Source organism: Acipenser ruthenus, chromosome 21, assembly GCF_902713425.1.
Source record: "Acipenser ruthenus chromosome 21, fAciRut3.2 maternal haplotype, whole genome shotgun sequence".
NCBI lineage: Eukaryota > Metazoa > Chordata > Actinopteri > Acipenseriformes > Acipenseridae > Acipenser > Acipenser ruthenus.
In genome coordinates this window covers 25915680-25933046 of record NC_081209.1, presented here as the reverse complement: position 1 = coordinate 25933046, position 17367 = coordinate 25915680, and the positions used below count along the sequence as shown (strand labels likewise).

The 17367-nt window shown below is 39.8% G+C and overlaps 1 protein-coding gene and 1 long non-coding RNA gene across 3 annotated transcripts; one reads left to right on the top strand and one right to left on the bottom strand.

The window, feature by feature from the left end:
• Positions 1-464: 464 nt before the first annotated feature.
• On the top strand, positions 465-6835 carry LOC131699150 (F-box only protein 22-like). Its single transcript, XM_058995297.1, has 7 exons — positions 465-709; positions 1133-1265; positions 1736-1823; positions 2830-2925; positions 3108-3260; positions 4302-4467; positions 4832-6835. Exons 1-7 carry the CDS (start codon positions 600-602, stop codon positions 5217-5219), a joined length of 1134 nt encoding a protein of 377 aa, XP_058851280.1. The 5' UTR covers positions 465-599; the 3' UTR covers positions 5220-6835.
• Positions 6836-10479: 3644 nt separating this feature from the next.
• On the bottom strand, positions 10480-16466 carry LOC131699149 (uncharacterized). 2 transcript variants are annotated; one of them, XR_009308058.1, is made up of 6 exons: positions 16177-16466; positions 13264-13344; positions 12562-12655; positions 12241-12317; positions 11421-11573; positions 10480-11256 (listed from the first exon to the last, which is right to left on the bottom strand). It is a non-coding gene; the product is annotated as an uncharacterized LOC131699149 (long non-coding RNA). The 2 variants fall into 2 exon arrangements; XR_009308057.1 differs by lacking the exon at positions 12241-12317 and having other exon boundaries at positions 16177-16455.
• Positions 16467-17367: the final 901 nt, after the last annotated feature.

Here is a 17367-nt window from a genome sequence, read left to right as displayed (position 1 = left end):
CACTGAGTCAGTGTTACAGTGATGCATTATGGAATTTGTAGTTTTCTTGTCTGCTAATTACACCCCAAAACCCCACCAAACACCTACACATCCCAGGGTGCCATTCTTTTTAAAGCTACCGGTATCTCTAGGGCCTAAGCCAATCAAATTAGCGTTGTTTTTTTTTTTTGGAGGAGGGAGGAGCAACGAGGGGATCTTGAGAGAGTTAACCCTTTGTGGAGCGGATAAAATGACTTGACAAAAGACGTTTCAGATTTATCAAAATTATTGGTAGGGACAATTCAACGGTCCCTTGACATCGGTAGGGACATGTCCCTACCGTCCCTAGCTAAATCTACGCCGGTGCTGCTAGGGTCTGACTGAAGCAGGGTAACAACAGTTTGTCCTATACACATAACAGCCCGGTCGTTTCCGAGATGTACATTTTGGAGGTTTCGAGGAAGATCCACCAGATGGCGCTATGTGGCTCAGTAGACGGCTGATTCTAGTTGAGTGTGTACTTGCTAGTTTGTGGTGGAAAGTTGAAAGGTCGTGAATAAACGGTTTGCCACTTCTGGCAGTGCATAGTACAGTTTTTATGTTGCTACAAAGCGGCAAAAATGGATTTAACGATAGAAAGTAAAGCTGGGTATGTGCTTTCTAACGTAGCCGAGGTTGTTGAGAAAATTCTGACATTCGTACCGACCAAGTCACTGTTTCACACCGCCAGGTAAGAAATGTAACAAACACATACCGTACCAGTATGAATTACCGTATGTCAGTGTACTTTATTTACTTGTGCAAAATGCACATTACAGTTGAGTTCTTACGGCAAAAGGTTGCATTTCATTCGATAGTTTGGATTAGTAAAGTCATACAAAAAAATGAGCTTCCGCATTGTTGCTGTTATCATACTTGTTTACTTGGTTGTACATAACACCGCACGTCAGGTTTACAACGCAATCGCCAATGAGCACTGTAGTTTGTCGGTATTGTTAGGAGCACCTCTTCTTCTGCAGGTATTGCTTGTTAGCTGGTAGTCAACACTTGTCTTCAATGCACATGCAGACAGTAACGTGCATTAATCCACGAGTTCACTTTCTACTTTGTACTGCAGTACAGCATCGCGATGTAATTGTGCTGTTCATTTTAGTGTGTGCGCATTATGGCGGGAGTGTGCCCGCAGAGTACTCAGAAAACAGCAGAATGTGGCCTGGATTTCTGCTTCAGGGTCCAGTGGCGGCAGTGGCCACGTCTTACCCCGGAAACTGGATGAAGAAGTGGAGGTAATCTTGATCACCACCAGTACTGGCGGTAGATGAAAACCATTACTGTATGATGTACAAGAGAATGGCTTAATAATATGACCTTATACCACTTGTACTATCACCGCCTACTATGCTGTTGATGTGTAGTATGCATATTTATAACCATCTTACCCAAGTTAGTATTGTTTGCATGAATATTGGGTAATGTTCCTGTTGGCGCCTGGGTCTGAACTTGGGTGTTGCAAATCATAATCACACAAATGAAGGCACAGTATATAAAAAACATGATTTCTGCCCATCCTTTATGCAACTCACAATTGGAGTCTGTCAGGGAGATCATTGTGACATGAAACGATTTTTGGAATTATAGCTAATTGTGGGCTAATCTGGTTTTTGACTTTCCCATGATTGGAGTAGAACCAGTGATCCAGTATAGATAAACCATTGCATGCATGTGTGTGTGTGTAAACCTGTTCTCTTCTGTGCAGAATGTGTATTTGCTTCCCAAGACGGTGCTGATTATGGCAGATGTTGATGCTTTTAACCAGCAAGATAATCACTTTCTTAAAAAAAAAGGTAGGAGACCTACTACAAAACACTGTAATAAGGATGGAAGTAAGATTTCCATTGCAAAACAGTTTGATCCATTCCTGATTTTACTATGAGTTTAATAAGACATACCTGAGATTGTTATCTGTACACAAGGGTGAATCAAGCTGGTAGTAAAACCTGGAGTGGGTGAAACTGCTATGCAGTCGGAGTCTTATTTCCATCCCTGCTGTGTATACTATTTATCGTACATCTCCTGTGAAGCAGTTTTGGCACCTCTCCTCTCACTACATCCACGACTGGGGTACCTGTTACACATGAAGTGTAAATCTAAATGATCTGCATTAAGATTACGTTTATGGTTGTTGACATTGGGGAAAATTGAATATAGGATGAATATTGATACAGTACTGTATGATGTTTGTATTCCCAACAAAAACAACCACATATTTTTAATCCTATCCTTACCAATGCTGTGATCACAGATTGAGATTGCTTCTTGGCCCTTGCATTTGGGTACGTTTGGCCTTCATCTGGTGGTTGTAATACACCCCTCTGTGCAGGCTTATAGAGACTTCCCACAGGGGTCTTACCAATGCATAAGTGCTGCGGGATGATCGGTTTGCACTGCCAGCAACTGGCTCATGAAGGACGTAAGAACTTGAATAAGCAGGCAGTTCAAACTATTTATTCATTACAAATACGCATTCATTGAATAACGTATAGCAAACAAGTGTAATCATACATAGTTTCCCCCCTTCTCTTTGCCTTTTGATTTAAAAGTTAGTAATAGATGATTTGTTGAATTCTTAACCCTTTTATTAATTCTATCCTCATCCTCCTGATTGATGATTTTGAACCACATGGGTATCAGTGTCTAGTCATGCATCTGGGCAACAATTGAAATGAAAGTCAAACTGAACTTAATTTTTCACATGCGTTGATGGTAAATCAACATTTGGTGAGAAAAACAGTGAGTGTTCTGATTTTAGGCTGCATCTGTAACTAACACTTTTTTTTTTTATTCCTACAGTGAAAAAATCATCTAGCTCAGGAAAAACAGACGAGCTTAGGAAACTGTTTCCCAAAGGATGTGACATCTTGGGCATTGCAGTACCTGGGATTGTCTGTAAGAGGCAACTTCTTTCTATTTTTAATGTCCTTTTCAATTGGTAATTATACTTTAAATCTGTCTCTAGGATAGTCCGCACCTCTCCAATCCCGGTTATTCTAATGTGTTTGTGTAAATGGAATAGAGCACTGGTGTTTAAGAGAGTGTTGGATGTTTACCAGCCCCTTTTGTTTCTCCAGTAACTCCGATGGGGTCACACAGTAACCCGCCTCAGGAATTTGAAGAGGGAGAAGCAGGCTTTGCCATCATGTTTCCCAATATTGATGGAATAAATATCCGCTCATTCCACTTCTGCAAAAGGAGTTTCTCCAGCACGTCTCTTGAAGAAGCAGGTTGGTATCGCTGGTAACACAATGGAGCATGAACGCATGTGCTTTTAAATGTACTCAAGTGGGTTGTCTTTTCATTTTATGCTTTTTCTTTTTTTTCCTTTATTATCCTTGGTATTTAATACAGAATTTGCCAAAATACTGGGTCAAAGTTTCTGCTTAATTAGCACCCTGACACTGTTACCAGTTGTTCAGTATCTTTGTTGTTCTATTTTATTGGCTGGTTCTCCTTATTCCAACAACAACAACTACATCCTCTTTCTGTATGATAGCACTGGAATCAAAGGAAGTGAAATTGTGTTGAAACTGACCTATGTTAAACTGTTTTAAAATGTAATTTTTCTAGAGTATTGAATGGTTCTCAATCAGGTGACAACTGTGATTGAATCATATTTTTTTGTAAAGAATGTTTATAAGAAAAAAAGCATTGCGTCAATGTGATACTTTTTGCATTACTAACAGCAGCACTGGTTGGTTAGAACTGCTGTAACTTTTCTAATGATGATCTCCTCTAGGGTTCAATTAATGTTAACTTGAATCGTCATTTCATCATTAAGCTATGTGTTAACATGAATTAATATTCCATTTGTATTATTTAGTACATTTGTGTGTGTTTGTCACTGTTGAGAGAGTGACCCTGCAACAAGTGTAGTATATGTGCCAACAGTGTCTTTGCTCCATGCTCCTGTGTATACCTGGCTAACACCCCTCCTCTTCTTTCAAATCATGACATATATACTGTCCATGGGTTAGATAATGATACAAGGACTCTTCTCTGAAGCACATGCCTCCATGCCTCCATGCCTCCTCCATTGTATCAAACACGTACTCCTGGAGTAATACCATTGATATACTTCTCTATAACTGTTACGGTAACGATCTATACTTTTACCAATTTATCCCATCTGGAATAATGAACCAACTACATTTCAAATCTGAATATCCAGCAAGTCTGCTGGTTCGATAGGGAGGGGTGCTTAAGGGCAGACTGGCCATTCATTCCCGTGACTGATGTTGTTTCAATATCTGTCTGTTCATTCGCAGGACTTGTGAACAATCCCAGTCTGCGGGTGGTTCTTTTGTTTGGATACGAGGCGTTTAAGTCGGGAGCTGCACGATTCCTTAACCAAGTTATTGAGCCGCTGTCCAAAGCTAACATCCTCCTTGCTGGTGGACATATTGAGAGCGTGACTTCCCCAGAGTCAGAATGGTAAGCTGAAAGTACAGTGTACACTAGAATTGATAACTTTAATTAATAATAATGGGCTTTGTATACAGTATATACTTTAATATATTCAGAAACTCTTGTAACAATTTACAATTAAATAATGTGTACTTTTTCCAGATCATTAAAATGTACAAACAAGTGAAGTCTTTTAGTTTGATTAATCCAGCTCACCAATGTATATCAAAAGATGATTACTAAAACAGTTGCCTCCTGCAGCTGTTTATAGACAATTGTGTAGCTTTTAATTACACAAATGGGCATTTGGATGCGAACAATTGAATTGACTTGCATCGGTTTCTTTCACGTTTTGACTGATTTCGCTGTGTGTCTTCTTTGCTTATGGAAGCTGTAACCCGGGTTCCTACGGGGTGGTGGGTCTGGCGTTGAGTGGCTCAAAGATCCAGGGCGCTTCGGTTCTCCTCGAGCAGGATGTGAACAGTGAGAAGACTGCAGAAGCAGCTGTGCAGCGCCTGATATCTGCCAACATCCCACAGCACAACACCCTGGGCTTCATGTTCGCCTGTGTGGGCCGTGGCAGACACCACTACAATTCGAAGAACAACGTGGAAGCAGACGCCTTTCGAAAGATCTTCCCAAACATTCCTTTGTTTGGCTTCTTCGGGAATGGGGAGATCGGATGTGACAAGAATGTCACTGGGGATTACACCCTGACTGACGCGGAAAACCTGCAGCACGGCTATTCCACAGTTATGGCACTTGTTCATTTAGGATGAAGAAGTATGGTAAGGAGGAGCAGGTTTTGTAGGGTTGTTTAGCGGACGGCAGAGCAGTATTAGGTGAAGGGGAGAGTTGAGTCACTCCTCCAGGTTTTTTTTTTTTTCTTTTCCATTTACTAAACAAGCATTACAAATTCCAGCAGTCTGCACTTTTTAACAACAAATCTGGTCTCGCATCATTTAGGAAGGCTGCACTATAGGTTTTCATAGGCTTGCTGGGGTGTTAAAGTTTGTGATGGAAAACACATAGACTGCTCCAGACAATTAAGGGACATTCAGCGATTTGTATATCAGGTGTCATAAACCCCACAAAATCCTGTGTTGAAATGAGGTGTCAGATGGTGGTAAAATAGATATATCCAACATTCCAATGTATACTATTGTCCACTCTCCATATGTAAATATCGCCACATATACCAATACAGACCTGGCATTGATTATGCTTACTGGAAATAATGTTTCCCAATCGTTTCGGGCAGTGTGTATACGACTGGACTGTAATTAAATGTATTGCAATTGATTGGATATGTACCATATCTGTCTGTGTGGTAAAATGTTATTTTCCTAGTGTAAGAATTCCATGTTTGTATGGATTGCTAACCCGTTTCTGCTTCAATGTATTATTATTATTATTATTATTATTATTATTTTTCTTTTTGTTTTCTGGAGTTTTTTCATATTAAACGGGGGGCCAGGCAGTACTCTCCTGGTAATGTGCAGCACACACGACACTGGCTGCCAACAGGTTCACACATTTAAGTGCTTGAATGCTGGCACAGTTTTTAGTAGGATAAAGTGTGTTCTGGCAGTGTCTATAACATTGTTATAGTGTCATCACATGCATGGTTTTTATGTGGAGGGACACAAGCCCAAGTGCTATTTCTAATTTTATTTACAAATAAAGGAAGCATTCTTTGGAGTCTTACATGCTTTGTATAACTTGATTCTATACAATTGGAACTTGTATTGTTACATTTGTTACACGAAAAGGTGGCATTTGCTTTGTATCTCTGTTAATTAATGTAATTGGTCAATGAAGTGTAAACCAAATATTACTCGTGGTGTGCGCAGTTAAAATTCTCAGCATTCAGGTCAGCACAGTTATATTAAAACACAATGTTCTATAATCCGTCATTGTGACCTCTGTCTTTTGTATATTGTGGATTATTCTTTGTGTTCTTAAAAGTTATTACAGCAATCATTTTTGCAATAAATGTGTTGAGCACAGTCCAGAACCATTTCTGTGTTTTGTAATGGTGTAGCGCTGTATCATTTGTTTTATGTCTGTCAGTTGCATAAAAATCATGGGCTAATGTTCTAAGCTTTGACCTGTACCATAACTTTGTAATTTAGTGCAACTTGGCAGCTGTGAGTCCTGTTTTAAAGTAACACGTTTCCACAAGGTGACTTTACACTTCGTTTTTTGTTTAAGAGGTAATTTATGGCTTTAAAAAATTTGGGGGCTTTAAGATTTGCATCCCGGTTGCATCGGTGTATATGGAAGTATGAATGCTGTGTACTGAACATATCTGTTATTAAGACAATTTAGCATTTAAAAGATATCTCTGTTTAAAAAAAATAATAAATATAATGTTAACTTTTTAAACATTTTAGAGAGAATGTAACGTCGTTTTTTCTTTTCTTGTCGCTTCTGATAACATTTATTAGATGCTAACATTTGGGTGCTGCTGCTTGTGCCTGGACAGCCTCATCCATCACTACCAAAGTGCTTCTCCCCAAGTGTCAGAGCAAGGCTTCACAACCTTTCCTAATCACGGGGGCAGCCCCAGTGACCCGAGAATTAAAGCAATTCCAAGACTTGTGTCTGAGACATTTAAACCAGGTGATGCAATACACATAGTCATCAATGTATATGTAAATCGAATTGCATCTGCAACTGATTTTTTTTCTTCAAAAATCAACCACTGAAATCTGTGTTCCTTCACCTCTCAAACCTCATCACTGCAGGGTGACAGAATCTCCCAGTACCCCCACTCCTGCCCCCTTTACAGTCTGCCTCTTCCTGACAGTGCCCCCACTGGTCTCGCCCATCACTAGGGCAAAATCATGACCACGTAATGGCCCAGATTAAACCGATTCTATGTTGTTCAGTCTTACAAAGTCAGGATTATTGGCCGTGTCGTCACTGCTGTCACTGCAATTCTTCATGCTCCTCACAGGATGAGCAAACTGGCTTCTGGCCTCTCAGCCATTCCAACAGGGGCAGGAACAGGACTGTGAACCTGCAATAGATCAGTCATGCCTAGTTAGCCTGACGACTTACCTGACATGCTGCGTGGACCTCAGGATAAGTAACTGCCTTCCTTGAAGAGGCTGGGCCGTTTATTGATCTCCCTGAATAATTCAGCATTGGCAGAAGCAACGCTAAACAAAACGTGATTCTAAACATGATGTTTTGTTACCATGAGATCTTATTATTTTCAGGTTTCATTTCACATTTCTTGAGCTGATTGTGTTGCTATATTAATAAAAAGAAGGTTTTCCTCTGAATCCCAGCGTATGACTTCATGGCCATATGGTTTGAGCTGTGGGCTCCGAGATGTGGTTTTAAATCCCAGCTCATGCAACGACTTGCTGTGTGACCATTTGTCAATTTTCCTACCTCCTCTGAAACGCAATAGAAGGTGGAAATATGTGTGTCATTCTCACCTGGGCAATTTGGGTGAAACAAGGTTGAAGAGAAGTAACTTGATCCACTGTTGTTGTTTCCTGCAACATAATACAAGCTTACTGGTGGATGAAAGGGACACATGTTAAAAGTACCAACCTCAGACCCCCAAACAGGTGGGAGTGTCCAAACTGGAATACAACTGGAAACACTTTCAATATACTACACTTGCTTAATGTGTATAAATTAGCTGTCCTTTGACAAGCATTCTACCTATTGTCAGAATAAAGGCTTACATTTTTAACCGTTATACATTGTAGGCTGAGCCCCTATATTAATATTTGCCCCCCATCCTAACTGATGTACTCTACTGGTTATTTTCCCAAGCAGCAATACCCACTCCACTGACTTGCACCTATTAAAGCATTGCTTATCACAGCCGCCACTCCGGAGATCAGAGCTGATGCTGACCTGTACACCAGGAGAGTGCTTCTCTGTGCTCTCTTGGACTTTATTGCCTCAAGATGACAATCTGTTCTGCACAGCTTTGCCATTGTCTGACACTACCTTGGAGTCTGTGTAACTACACCTTGCACAAGACTAGGTCTGAAAATCTATTGCCTAGCACACTCAAGAGGCTGAGATCATCCCTATGCGCTCGGCTCCATCCTTTTCCTCTGGACTTCATTCACCAATTTGCTCACCGTTATCGGACCAATTATGGATGTGTATGTACGTGTACGGTACACTCCAACAAGTATTAGGACTGATGGCTAACCGTATTAAAACATAGGTTGGGGCATTTGAAAATGTGTCTGGCTGTGTGAACGGTACCGTAGTGAGTGCCGTACTAGTCCTGGCAGCCTTCAATGCAGAAGCATCTTATATAATAACAGCATGGATTTACAAAGCTTCATCCCACGGGAGGGCTGAACCATAAATCAAAAACAAAGAAACTGCAAGTCAGCTGTAAGTGCCGTTCATCACACATCCCACAGCACTCATGAGAGAACTTGGCATACAAGCTCTCGCAGAAGTTGATTGTTTAAAAAATACATATTAACCCTTGGAGGGGAGGGGTTATAATTGATTTCAATGCATTAGGACAGGGATTATCAAGCTGGTTCTAGAGGGGACCCCCTTTAACGTGACTTCTGTACAGCGCAACCTCCTATTAAGACATTAAATAATAAATTATAGAAATATCTACATCTCCATTTTATGCCATAAGCAGGAAATCTATGAATAATAAAGTAAAAAGAGATATTGTATTATAGCTGTCTCTAATCTGAAATCAGACAGAACAAACCGTTATTCTGAATCTCTCAATTATCATGAAATACGTTCTTTTTTACACAAAGGTGAATTTGAACAGGGTGCACGTGGGGTGAAAACAACTTACACACTTAAACAGGTGAAGCAACGATGATAAACAAAGACTGTAAAGATAAGGAGGTAGAACACAAACCCTTTTTTTAAGCCAGTTAAATGTTTCTCAGCCTAGTCACAGTTGGTGACTCGGTTAATTCATCATTCATTTTAACCTCCATAAATCAATATTCTTGGAGCAACTGGGCTTCTGTGGAAAGATTGCTAGGGATTGATCTAACAATGAAATCGATGTGACAAAGTACATTCTGTCACGAGGAGCACTGGAAAGAACCGAATCGGAGGACAAGCGTGCTTGCAATCCAAAAATCAGAACATTGTTGATTTTGTGTCGGGTGCAATATCGGTGAATGGGGAGAACATCTTACTTGGTTGGCAAAGACAGTTGTGCCATAATAACCTAGAGGAACTAAATTATAAGGATGGGCCTGGATTCAATTCCCAAACTATCATACGTCTCTCACAACTACAACTTTGTTAAATGCCTTACATGCAATCTTTAACCTGATTCAACTCCAGCACATCTATTTGGGTGTGATGAGCCTTAGGTTAGGCTGCTTGTCTAATCAAAATCTAACAAAGTAATCCACTTTTTCTGGGCTCTTCTGTGCCCGTTACATAACTGTATGAACCTGACTCATCTTCAGCCAGACGACAACAATTTCTTGCTACATCTGTACAACTAAAGCTTGTTGAAATACACGTAACTGATACAAAGTAGAACATGAACATGCGCAATGACATTCATTTAACATGAACACAACATGGTAGCTTTCAACATCATTTCATTAAAGGGTGATTCACGTTGAGCAAGTGCAGCACAACACGAGGCTGTTGAGTTCTGAAAGTGATTACACCTAATGGAACACTCCAATTCTTCCTAAAGGACTGCTTTTCAGAGTCACCAAAGTCTTCACACTAAGTCATGCAATTACTTGCTGTGCAGTGACAGCAGCGCCCTGCCTAGCGGTGTGTTGCAGAGAGCCTTGTCTTCTGTGGGAGTGCTTTGCATGCTGTTGCTGGAGTGGCAACAAGTTCACTAGCCCCCTTCTGCTTAGATGGAAAATGAACCCAGATCATTGCAGATGTTGGAAATGAATACTCAACCCCATTCCACTGTTTTTCATAGAAAGTGTATGCAGACCCATGTCTGGGGATTAACCAGAAAGTAAATACAGTAGAATAAACTGATTCCACAGTCATCCAGCCCACACAGTAATCACTCAGCGGTACAGAATCCACCTCCTAATGCTTTTAATTCTAGTTCACATAATGGAAAAATACCACAAGTTTTATTTCTTTTATTGAATTTACTTTTACACAGTTGTCAGTAGCTTTAAAGTTACATGGCCACTTGGTGCTCATCCTCTGTTAGGAAACATGAGAAAGATGAGGAGCTACAGTGTAAGACTAACCACCATGGGTCTTAGAGGGACCTGCAGCTAGCCTCTAAAGTACTGCTACCCTTGAAATAACATTAAAACAACAATACGATTCGTCTTGCTGCCACTTGTCCAAAGCCTCAAACTGTTTAATTGCTTCCCAAGTGGCTTTATAACCTGGGTCCTGTTTGTTGGTTAAAGTGTGAGTGTATTTGAGTGTGATTTGTTACCTCTCTGTTATACTCTCGTCATAAATATAATCATTTGGTAAAAACCCTATATTTGAAACCCACTTTACAGGAATTGCCTGAAAGGACACAGTAATATGTCTATAAAAAAGCATTTAAAATGGATTTTAAAATCATAAACTATTCATAATGCAAACTTTAGCATCATACTGAATATCCATTAAAAAATAAAAAGCCCAGAGCCCAAACGGCACACTTCTATGTACAATAGATCTCTACAGCATGTTTGGGGAGCGTCAGTCTGTCATTTTATGTTTTAAGTGAATGTAAAATTCTCCTTGCTTTTCATATAAAGTAGTGCTTATCATATTTGATTGCTCTGGGGATAGATGTGGGAATACTGCTGCTTGCTGTTCTGTTGGTTCCTTTGCTTCTGCCTCCACATTCTGAAAGATATATATAAAAAAAACAACTAAGTTTACAATCCCAGCATAACAATCTTCAAATCAACAACGTGTATCTTTAAACCTGAGACAGAGATGATGATTTCTTACCACTAATGCTCTCTGGATTTGAAACAGGATGTTTTTTCCAAAGTAAATCTCTTTACCTGCAGATACAGTAGATCACTCCAGCTAGTACAAGAGCAATAAGAATTGACAGAATGACAGAACCGACAATCAGTCCCGCCTTGTTCCTGGAGTTTGCCTTGCTGAGGAGCTGGAACTCCTCACACCTGGCTCCTCTGTAGTTCTCAGTGCACCTGCAAAAGAGATTCATGATTCGGATATTCCGCTTCACGGTGGCTACTTACAGAAAAGTTTAGAAGAGAGATGTGAAAGAGAGAGATGCAGGTGCATCTTAGATTAGGACAGGACTCATTTGTTTGGGACAGGTTGTAAACCTAACTCTGGTTTCTGTAGCCTTTAAGCTGCATGACTGAAATGAGTGTGGGAGATGCTTTACAACAGAGCCTGCGGGTTTTGTAGCACAGGGGCTTTTGGCTTTGCAGACATTTATATTCCAATCAAAATGCTTTTGGAAAAGTTCAGATATTTTTTCTGTTTGATGAATAAAAGCTCAATATTTTGCATTTGTATTTTACAGTACCATGACCCCCATCCCTGGAATGATCTCAGATATGTGGTTGTTGCAATCCAGGACAATTCCCCAGTGCTGTGTAAAATACTCAGAAAAATCCAGCTGTGGCTTATCCCTGCAGCACATACAGCAGCAGCGTCAGATCAACCCTTAGGTCAAGCCACCTTTTCATTCAGCAATACAAAAGCGGTAACCACATAATGGCAGCACATTCATAATGAACGAGTGAATCCCACTGGAATAACACCTGAATATCTGAGGCACTTCCTCTGAGTTCTGAAGTCATTCATTTTGAATTCAGCCCTGTTAATGCATGTGGATTTAATTACCCGTATTCATTCCAAATGATGTTGATCACACGTGTAAGGCATGCATTCGTGCATGAATGAACACTTCTCACAATCCCCTGGTGGGCGAATAAGAGGGTATGAATTAGTAAAGAATAAACAGTGAATTCATTAGGCACCGGTTGAGGGGAAAGGGGGACCTAAATGTTTTGAACTCACAATGAATTACCAGGGCTGAATTCAAAATGAATTACTTCAGAAGGGCAGAAAGATATTGTTACTCCAGTGGCATTCAGCAGGAATTCATTATGAATTTGTGGTCATTATTTTAAAGTGCTACTACAAAAACAAAGTGCTACTCACACACAGGAAAGGGTGGACATAGAAGGTATCCTGTAGCACCGGCCTCCGTTGTAGCAATAGGATTGCTCCAATGCCTCACAGGGTTCTCCGTGTGCTAAAATAAATAAACACAGATATAAGGGAATATCATAGGCTGGAAAAGGGTTTGGATAATGAATAAGGAGTTGAAACTAGAACTGATTGTAGTGTAATTCAAACAAAGTGGTTTTAACTCAATGCTCTTGCATGTATTTTCAGTAATAATGGAGATCAAGCTGCACACCACCAGTGACGTGGTGTGAACAATTGTTCCATCTCTGAAAGCAGACGATCAAAAAACTATGAGAAACTAAATCAAGTAGACAAACATTACAGCTTTTCATTTTTCTTGGCACCAGGTTTACCCACACTACATATATTTTGAATCACACGCAAGGATGGAAATAAGACTCACATTGCTTAGCAGTTTGATCCACTCCTGGTTTCACTATGAGTTTAAGACGACACACCTGAGCTTCTTACCCATTCACTGTAAAAACTGGAATGGCTGAAACAGCTGTGCAATTGGAGTCTTATTTCCATCCTTGCTGTATATTTCAATCTGTTGCATTTGCAATATACAGTATATGTATTTTTTAATTTTACATCAAGAACACAGTGAATGCCACAGGTATAAGAATTCCTAAATCATTATTATTATTATTTGAAACGTATATTTTCCACCTGCCATCATCTTCTTTTAACTTGTAAAGGGAAGCTGACAAACTGAAGAAGTAGAATCCGGCCCTGAACAATATCTCTTTCCTGTAAAACAAACACAAAAACATATTACCAGGAAATTTCAAATCCAAGATAATTTAGAATGACATTAAAAGGTGTTATTCTGGGCCTCAGATTTGTGTCATTTGAGTTTTGAAAAAACAAAAACCTCGTAAGAAAGATTTTGATACCCTCAAGAACTTGAGCTCAAGGATGTCCACACTGAGTTATCAAGCTCGGTATATTATACTGATGGAAACTTTAACTAAATCAAGGCAGCTTGCTTGTGTATTATTTCGGATTGAACATTTAACACTTTTTAAAAATGTATTTTTCACTGGATAATTCAGATCCAAAACATTGCAGCAGCCTGATCAAAGTCCCAGTCAGAACTTTGAACAAATAAAACAGCGAAGTTCTTCGGAAAGCGCTTGGAGAACATGTGTATTAGGAAATACAGTTTATTAACATGCACTATAGAGACAAGGGTTCCTAGAATAGGCACATCTACCAGGGTGAGCCGTATCAATGCTGGCATTACACACAACAAGAGTTGGCTCAAAAACCAAAGCTTGAAAATCAATGGTGAACGCTGGAGAACCCTGCTAAAGAATCTGACAGCTTAAGTATCTCCTTAGAGTCTGTCCTCTCCTGAGCTTTCAACCCCTTACACTATATCACAGCACACTGTACGGTAGCTGCACACTCCTCTTGAACAGCAGCAACAGAAGATGGGTGGCAAACGAATCAATAATGAACACAAGCAGGTATATTAAACACATTGCTTATAAACAAGTGTTTGGACTAGTGTAATTGCATCATTTCTTCCCCAACTTTACGTAACACAGCGAGATACCAATCGTCTTCTCCTGTAACACACTTTCTAATAACCAGGCATAGCCTGGAAGTCTTAATTTCATCTGACATGCTTTGTTGTTAACATGCAGACACAGCTTCTTAGTGAAGACCTAAATCAGTATAAACTCAAAGGTGATCTAAAATAAGGTCGCAAGGAACATTTCTGTTTATTCTGTTTAGCTATATTTTTTGCAGCAGGGATGTAGAAACATTTGCTCTAATCAACATATGGGTCGACGGTTCAATCCAGAGAAGCTTAGATTGAAGCGTCTGTAACAAGCTGCTTCCAGGGCATTGATACGTGCATTGTGCACTTGCGTCTGTCACCCAGGTCAACCCTGCTTTATCAAAAGCACTGTGAAATCGTGTAGCCGACCGCATAACACCGGGTCCTGCCCCGAGTAAGTTCTGATCTAGGTAGAACATGCCAGTGTGAAAGGGACTCTTAACAATGATTGAAGTGCAGGCAGTTCAGGAATGCTAAACAGCAAGGCAGAGGTTATATTCTTCAGTTACTCCGGAGACAGAATCACTCCCTGGGGTAGAGGAAGTGGAGTTTTAGATAATCTGCCCGAGGCACACCAATACATACTGTGCTATACTACACCCCCCTCCCAGCAGACTTCACTGTTGGCTATGGTGTTTATTGCAGCACAGAACAACTTTGTTTTTCCTCTGTATTAAATAAAGTGGATGATGGAGGAATCCTCTTCAGCACTGTTACAACCTAAAATACGATTCCAATGTGGTCAATGTGGGGAGATAGTAAAATTCTGATGGGTTGCATTGTGGTGTCAGAAACTGCTGCCCTTGTTTATACAATGAAAAAGAATGGTAATAAATTCTGATGGGTCATATGTACTAACCAGTGGAAGCCTTACAGGAGGCAAGGGAGCAGGGCCTCCTCAATTTCAAAGTGATAAATAAATAAATAAATAAATAAATAAATAAATAAATAAATAGAATAGATAATGCCCAGAAGACATTGCACACCTGTATACCCATATTTTCCCCAGCGCAGGCAAACTCTTTCATTCTCTTTCCGTCTGTACGGTCGGTATATAATTATTTTGTTGGTCTTTTATTTAAGTTTAGCAAATTAAGTCGATAGAATGTGGTTGATTTTTTGTCTGTCTTTCTCCTGTCTTAACAGCTTTGTTTAGAAAATAGTGTGCAAAGTATGTTAATGACATGGTATTGAAATCTAAATGCTATATTACAGTGTATTTTTAAATATACGCTGGCAGTGTAGTTTATTATAATAAACTATGATGGTCTACTGTTTTCTTTTCTCTGTTGGCTAGTGGAGGAAATGTGTTTAACAGCCGAACTGGAGTAGAACCCGTTTAGACTGTAGATCTCTTGCTCTACCCCGACTACTGAATGCACTGGACTTGCCTAGACCTCAGCACCACGTTACTGGATCCTCACCTGATGCACTATACTAGTCTTTTAAACAGTTATATTACAAAAATGTAAGAGCAGAAGAAATGCCATCAACACATTACGTTTAGGAATACACATCGCCCATGTTTCAGAAACAGGGAAGATGAATTCCCCGTGTAATCTTCGGAAGGTAGCGGTACCCATGATGGAACAACAGTCAACTGTAATAATTGTATCCATTTATACTTAGTTAATAACAATTAATTAAAACGATTTAAGTAGGGAGATTTTTCTGACTGAGCGACGAAGAGACGTAACAGTGGCGAGCATGCGCAGTATAAGAATTTGGCAAAAAGAAGCAACAACTAATGAGAAACAAAAAAATGACAACACCGACGCAAGCGCAGTATAACAAAAAATAACAACACACCTGTAATTAGCGAACAATAGTATGCCTTAATGCCTTGATACATTAGCCTGTGGTGTAATTGTTCAATTTTATCATCAAAATAATAATTATATCGGAAACATTGAAAGCATATAGCTCACTATGCTTACAATTGTTCATTATGAATTAATGAATTGATACAAAAGCACAATTGCTCAGAAAGTAATGTGGTGTTGTCTACTCACTTGAGCGGTTGAGTTAGCACACAGTCCCTTGCACAGTACGTTGTTACAATAAAGTAAACGAGCCTGACAGCCTTTTAAAGTTCTGAGGAATTTGAGGTGACATCGTTTTGTTGCGTCACTAAAGGCGTGGCTGTTCCTTTGCCTTTGCACTTTGAAACTTTCGGATTGCAGTTGGTCCAGATTTAATACAATAACTAGCATACTTGTCGAGTTACGCTTCGTTTTGTTACAGTACCAATCATGTCGGGTCCTTAAGAGGCGATGCTATCACACTCGTTTAACTCGCCTGCTCTAGGTTAGTTGTGTAGTTCGCCGACTGTATGACTCACATGAAGTTTGCATTCAGTTATTTATGGCTTCAGCAGTTGGCATGATTTCCGTGGGAAGATGCAAAAATAAAAAGGAAATACTTTTGTCATGTAAATGCATACCAGATGCATAAAGTCGGCCCTATGGCACATTGCTTCTCCTAAACTTCACAAACTACTAGACGATCAACTTTTGATTTAGATTTGGATCCCTGTATGTATTTATTTTAATGAGACCATTTACAAACCAATTGCTTTTTCTGATTTCTTCAATTATTTCTTAGCAGACGCCCTTATCCAGGGCAACTTACAATTGTTACAAGATATCACATTATACATATATCACATTTTTTTTTTTTACATACAATTACCCATTTATACAGTTGGGTTTTTACTTGAGCAATCTAGGTAAAGTACCTTGCTCAAGGGTATAGCAGCAGTGTCCCCCACCTGGGATCGAACCCGCAACTCTCCGGTCAAGAGACCAGAGCCCTAACCACTACCCCACACTGCTGCTATCAAAAACGGCTGAGGTCTTTAAGATGCTTCATCTGTACACTGTAGGAAGAAAACGGCCGATCCTGTATTAAGGACATGGTGCTGAATCTTGCACTGGGCCTGGGAGATTATTATGGGAAACTAATTGTTACAGAAAAAATTTGGCAGACTTTCTCTCGTCATCCATAAATGTAGCAAAGTTATTTTTCTTCCTCGCTATAATGTGCGTAGATGATAATCAGCCCTCCTTGCCATATTGGAGCACAAGTAAAAGTTTACCTTGCATTGACAGTGTCAGAGAGCAACAGCATGTCAAAGTGTAATGTGCACCATTTTCACTAAAAAGACACACATGTCAGTGTTATATACTCTTCGGTCACTGCAT